This window comes from Elephantulus edwardii, unplaced genomic scaffold (genome assembly GCF_000299155.1).
Source record: "Elephantulus edwardii isolate Elephantulus edwardi_28Jun2011 unplaced genomic scaffold, EleEdw1.0 scaffold00057, whole genome shotgun sequence".
Classification (NCBI taxonomy): Eukaryota; Metazoa; Chordata; class Mammalia; order Macroscelidea; family Macroscelididae; genus Elephantulus; species Elephantulus edwardii.
In genome coordinates this window covers 9,373,712-9,380,303 of record NW_006399807.1, presented here as the reverse complement: position 1 = coordinate 9,380,303, position 6,592 = coordinate 9,373,712, and the positions used below count along the sequence as shown (strand labels likewise).

Here is a 6,592-nt window from a genome sequence, read left to right as displayed (position 1 = left end):
ATGAAATAAGTTCCTCTCTTATTCAGCCTTAGAGGGCCAGGTATCTGCCACAACCAGACTTACAAGCTGACAGATGCCTGTACCTGCACCATAACCCAGCATTGTAAGCAGAGACAAATTGCTCAATAAGGAAGGTAAGCACACGCTTGCGGCATCAACAAACAGGGACAAAAGCAAAGACTTACAGATGCAAGCAGAGAACTGGCAGGGCACCAAATGCCACTGAGAGTGTCATGTGTGGAAACGAAATTCCCACAGGTGCGGGAGGAAGCATGTAAGGGTGTTTTAGCTATGAGGCCCCTGCCACTTCAAGGCCTTCACTGATACCTGTCTCCTGTGGTCCCCTCCTTTGTAACCGAAACTCCTTATCTCAGCAGGTCTCTTTTGAGAGTATGTTACTTAAAAATAAATAAATGAACAAGGGGTAGAGGTAGGCACCCAGTCCAGCTCTTGCTACATTGGGCAAAGACAAAGTCAATTAGTGGATAGCAAGTCTCTGATCCGTTTTGAGTGAAATATGCTGTATATTCACAGCTTTGGATGTAGCAGTTCCAGCCAGGAGCAACTGCAATGCTATATTTCCTGATGCAAATACAAAGATTATGCCATTGAGCATCCTGTGATAAACTGTGAATGAGAATGCCAGTCTCAGATGATTGCACATGAGGGCAGTGAATAAGTAAGTCATCTAGTATGATTAATTTAGACAAGTCGGGGTTTTTTAACTGTATATTACCTACATACAGAGTTATGTCCTAAGTTCTGTAAACAAGAATATTTCTAACTTTACCTTGAAAATAGGTTTGGCATATACACAGACACAATCTAACATACATTTAGTACAACACTAATATGGGTTATAGTATGTTATTAGCATAGAAATGAGGCCAGTTTAAAGACTAAGGTGCACCTGATTCAAGCGTGGTCTACTCACTTACTATGCATCTGAAAATTGGGCAATGAACAGCCATGACAGACGAATCAATGCCTGTGAGTGGTCTTGTCGTAGAAGAGTGCTAAATATCTTATGGACTACCAAAAGAACAAACAAATATGTCTTGGAGAAAGTGTAACTCGAGTGTTCCTTACAGGCAAGGATGGTGAAACTTCATCTCATATACTTTGGGCATGTTGTTAAGAGGGCCATTTCTTGGAAAGGGACATCATGCTTGAAAAGGCTGAGGGTCAATAAAAGAGAGGATGATCTTCAACAAGATGGATTGAGACAGTGTCTGCAGTAAGGGGCTCAGAATGTCCAAGATGACGAGGATGGCCCAGGCTAGGTCAGGGTTCAGATCCGTTCATATGGTAGCTATGAATCGTACTCGACTCGAAGGCACCTAACAACAGTATAGCAAATTTACAAAAATATTAGAAGTATTGCAGTATGCTTTCATTTTTCAGTGTGTCAGTCCAAACCTATCAAACAGACAGATTATAACAAACTCGCAATCATTAAAGAGTAGCGAGGTGGGCGGGTAAACCGGCTTGCACAGACAAATCTCACCATTGGAGAGGAAGAGCGGCTCCGCCCACCGCTCCCTAGCTCTGATTGGTGGCCCTCAGGAAGGGGCGTGCCGGACGCCGTGGCGAAGCCCGTAGCCTGTGCCTCCGGTGTTGATTGCTGAACTCGCCGCCATGGCTCAACCCTCTTGCTGGTTCTGCTGCTCCAGGCTCACCCCGCTGCTGGCGCTGTTGGCGTTGCTGACACGACCAGCTCTGGGCCGGGGCGGCCGGGATCACGGGGACTGGGACGCGGCTCCGCAGTCGCCGCTGCCACCCCACGAAGACGCAGCGCGTGTGGCCCGCTTCGTGGCGCACGTCTGCGACTGGGGCGCACTGGGCACCATCTCCACGGTGCCGGCGGTGCGCGGCCGGCCCTTTGCCAATGTCTTCTCGCTCAGCGACGGGCCGCCCGGCGCGGGCAAAGGCGTACCCTACTTCTACCTGAGCCCGATGCAGCTCTCCGTGGCTGACTTGCAGGTCAGTGGGGAGGGCGGTGGCTAGGGAGTGGGGCTCCAGGGAGGGGCTTTAAAAGAGCGAATCTTCCTGCTTTGGTCCAAATTCTTCCCTGGACGGAGAGTGTGGCTCATAGAGATAAAAATTTAAGGCAAGTTTACTTTCCTCCCTCTTATGCCCGGTGCTAATCGGGTTCTCAGCAGGCTTGCACTTTGTTCCTTCCAAATTGTTGTGCCACTTGGTGCCAGGAATTTCATACATCCTTGGGCGACGCGCTAGTACGATTTTTTTTGCCTACTTTGGAGGATTTTTCATCGCTCTCTCGTTGTGTTTTTATTAGGTGTGGTCGAATATGACTCATAGCTACCCTAACTATGAAAAACAGATCTGAACCCTGGCCTATCCTGTGTCATCCTCACAGTCTCTGACGCACTCGAGCCCATTGCTGCAGCCACTATGGCAATGCACCTGGTTTAGAGTCAGCCCTTGAAAGGTCTGCCTAATTTGAGGTATGACTTCTTGATTAGCTGGGCTGTTACTAAAAGGAAGCTCTGGTCAGGGTTGGCAGAGCGGACTTGCCAGATGAACACGGGGGCTCTGGCCCAGAGATGGCTAGCATTTGGGCGTGCCAGAAGGGCCAAATACTTGAAGGTGGGACCACGCCTAGTGTCTTGGGAAACTTAGTGTCAGCTGCACTCGGCCTCTGGCTTCTGAAGGAAAGGCAGGTATGGGAGGCTCTGGGCGCTTGTGGCTTTCTCTGTGCCCCAAGTGGGGGTCAGAAGAGCGCACTTGACAGATGAACTGGGAGTCTCTGGCCCAGAGATGGCCAGCATTTGGGCGCGCCGGAAGGGCCAAATACCTGAAGGTCGGTGTCTTGGGAGACTCATAGTGACCCTGTGAACGGAAGTCCTCGACACTTGCATGACTTTCGGCCAAATACTGAAGGGCCCTCGGGCCTGCAGCCTTTGTGCCTGTTTTTCATTGTTTTTGTTCAAAACAGCCCCGGTATGTCCACTTGCTGTAAAGAGGTAACTTGTGGTCACTGTGAAGCTAAAAACTGTGACTCTGATGCGATAGCGTAACCCAGGGTGGATAGTGTTTGGTGGTGCTCCCCGACTGAAACAAGCTTGGAAGCAGGAGTGGCATCCACTTCTGTAAATAGCTTGCCTCCAGAAAACATATGAATCTGGGAAAGGATGAAAGTCATGCACACAAGTGTCGAGGACTTTTGTTCACAGGGTCGCTATGAGTCGCCTATGATTCAACGGCACTGAACAACAACAACAACAACACTTGGTGGCTTAGTCCAACCCAAAGGTTGAGGACACCTCTCTGGTGCTTCAAATAATATACCAGCAGCTCCACAAGAGAAGGATGGGCAGTTTCCTCCTGTGGCATTTAAAACCTCAGAAAGCCTGCTGGAGAATCAGCCAGGAGTCGGTTCCAACTTGCCAAGTGGTGAAAGTTTCCCAAGGTTTATTGTAAACCAGGGATAGTTGGGTAGTTAAGCACTTAGGTATTTGTCTTCAGGTTTTCTCTTTCCTGCTTTTCCCTCCGGAAATGAAGAAATTTCCCCATCTGTACTAGAAGGTAATATCATAATCCATAACAAGAATCATCAGAATCATTAGGCCACCTTTTACACAGTGACTTCCTCAGTAGGGAGCCCAGCTTTGGGGGCTGGACAGGTTTACAGCTGTGAAGATGGTCAGATCTGGTGGTCCTCTCCCATCCCATAGGGCAGGGTAACTCATGGTTGCTGTGAAGCTGAACGCTATGACACTGATGTGTCAAATGCGATAATGGTTACCCATGGTGGACAGTGTTTGGTGGGGCTCCCCTAGTAAAACAAGCTTGGAAGCAGGAGTGGCATCCACTTCTGAAATAGCTTGCCTCCAGAAACTCTATGGACTTGGAGAAATGATGAAAGTTACACAATTGTTCAGGTCTTTTATTCATAGGGTCGCTATGAGTTGTCTACAACTCAATGGCACTTAAGAACAATACAACAAGAGCATTTGGAATCTAGGAAATGAAGCCAGGTTAGGTGGAAAGCCTTTTTGACCATGAGATTCCTTGGGAAAGTATAGCATTCTTGACAAAGAAACTAGAGTTTGTTTATCAAAACAAAACCCCACCTGTTAAGTTGATCCAGGTGCTTGACAATCTTCCATCAGGGAGCCAAGAGAAGGAGACTGCTGGTGTTTCTTGAGAACTCAAGTTTCTAGCCTTTTGGTAGCAGTCTGCCATGTAATGTACTGAAACCACCAGTATTCCTACTGTTTTCCAAGCAAGTTTTTACTTTCTGTTAAATTATCTCTTTGGTAACCCTTTGAGGTAGGTGTTGCTATCACTATTAAGCCAGTGGAGAACTTGAGCTTCTATAGATTAAGTAACCTGCCCAAGTGAGTGATCAAAAACTAGAGTTTCACCCATCTATCTCCCTTCAAAACACAGGTCACAGACTAGTCTGCGGGCAAAATGTGTCCCACAGACTAGTTTCCTTTGGTCCATACAGTAATCTGTTTGTTTTAGTACATTTTCACCAGGGGCTGGCATTAAACATGGACATTTCACCTAGAAATTCCGTATTTCTAACTTTCCTTGAAAGATTGGAAGATCTCATCACAGAAATGGATAAATACCTGCCCCTTCATTAAGTCTCAGGGAGTTCCTGGTGACCTAGTGAGCCAGCCCAGAGATGGCAGTTTGAATCCACCAGCAGCTCTTGGAGAAAGATGGACAGGCTCTTCCCATGTGATTTATAGTCCGAAAATTCATGGGATGGTCAGCTGTGAGCGAGTTCTGATTTGATGGCATTGAGTGAGCGAGTGAGTGATTTACTAGGGCTGATGAACTTCCTTTCACTATTTTCCCTCAATTCCTTTCCATTCCTTTAGGTACTTACTCAAAGCAAATTCATTCTATTATACCCAACACAAACTCCAGTTACTGCCTTATAGTCAATTCCAACTTGCAGTGACATTTTAAGACTGTCACACTGGCCTGTAGGGTTTTCAGGGCTCTGCCTCTTTAAGGAGGCAGACTGTTTCCTCTTTCTCACACAGAGCAGCTGGAGTGGTTGCTAGGTTTGAACAGCCAGCTTTTTGGCCTGCAGCCGATTGCTTTAATGACTGTGACACCTTCCCTCCTTCTGCATTACCAGTGGCTCCCCACAGTGGCTGCACATCAAGGTAACCTGGGAAGATGTAGAAACACCATGGGCAGGGAGGAAAGTGTGCAACAATGAATGAATGGAAATTTAAAAAAAAACACACACACAAAACTCACCATATCATGTCTGTGGAGACCCTGAAGAACTTCAGCAGGGCTGGTGGGACTCTTCGAGTGGTACAGCCACTGTGGAAAACATCCTCACAGATCCCCAAAATGTTTGACATGGGATCACCATGTTGTTGTTGTTAGCTATATTCAATCTACTCTTACTCATGACAGCTTAAATACTGCCCAGTCTTATCCCGTCTTGACATTAGTGATACTGGTTTTGCGTGCACTGGAATAACTGTTGTGTTGTAACTTCCAACTTTGGAGGCCCCTCTTGCAGCACTGTATCAGACATTATGTGATCCATAAGGTTTTCATGAACTAATTTTCAGAAATAGGTTGCCAGGCCTTCCGCCACCCCCCGCCTCTGGAAATGGCAGCTGAAACCTGACCACTATAGGCAACTCTGCAAGTATTTGAAATTCTAGCATTATGGCAACATGCAACTCCTGCACTTTATGATAGACTGGAAGGTTGGTGGAGGAGAATTACCCTGAAATGTCACTCCTAGGACACACCCAGAAGAACTGAAAACAGTGATTCAAACGTCTGTGTACACTGTACATTGATGTTCACGGTTCAGAGTAGCTGAAGGATAAAAACCCATCAGCACTTGAGTGGGTAAGCAAAATGTGGAATGTCCATATAGCAGGGGAATCCAGTTTGGAAGTCGTCTGCAGCAGCTGGATTCTACAGAAGCTTGCTTGCTGATTCTGGTGAGGAAAGTTCTACAGGTGTTCAGGTCTTTGATTCATAGGGTCGCTAAGCATCGTCTACAACTTGATGACACTTAAGAACAACAACAACAACAACAACAACGAGCTCTGTTGGCCTAGTGGATAGAAAGTTATGCTACTAAGCCAAAGGTGAGTGATTTTAATCTGCAGCCCTCAGGCCTGGTTTTAATTGTTTTTGGTCAAACATTCTTCTAAGTGGTATAGCACAGGTCTGTCCATTTGCTGTAGAGAGGTAACTCGTGGTTGTTGTGATGCTAAACACTGTGACACTGATGTATCAGATGAGATAATGGTTACCCATGGTGGACAATGTTTGGTGGTGGTGGTTGTTATGTGCCGTCATCGCTTGTGACTCATAGCGACCCTATGTGCAACAGCCCTAAACTCTGCTCTGTCCTGTGCCAATCTCATTGTCTCCGACACACTCATCCTGATTACCCCAGTCACCGAATCAATCCATCTCTTAGAGGACCTTCCCCTCCTGCGCCTGCCCTCCACCCTCCCAAGCATGTCCTTCTCCAAGGACCTGTCTCTCCTTACAACATGTCCAAAGTATGTTAGACGGAGCCTCAGAATCCTTGCCTCCAAGGAGTAGCCTGGTTTAACCCTCT

At 47.0% G+C, this 6,592-nt stretch overlaps 1 protein-coding gene across 1 annotated transcript in view; it reads left to right on the top strand.

Moving 5' to 3' along the window:
• The first annotated feature begins 1,638 nt into the window (after positions 1-1,638).
• Positions 1,639-6,592, top strand: part of CREG1 (cellular repressor of E1A-stimulated genes 1) — a 15,012-nt gene continuing 10,058 nt past the window's right edge. The window contains exon 1 of the mRNA XM_006887448.1: positions 1,639-1,983. Coding sequence (XP_006887510.1) covers positions 1,639-1,983 — 345 coding nt within the window. The remainder of the gene's footprint in view (positions 1,984-6,592) is intronic.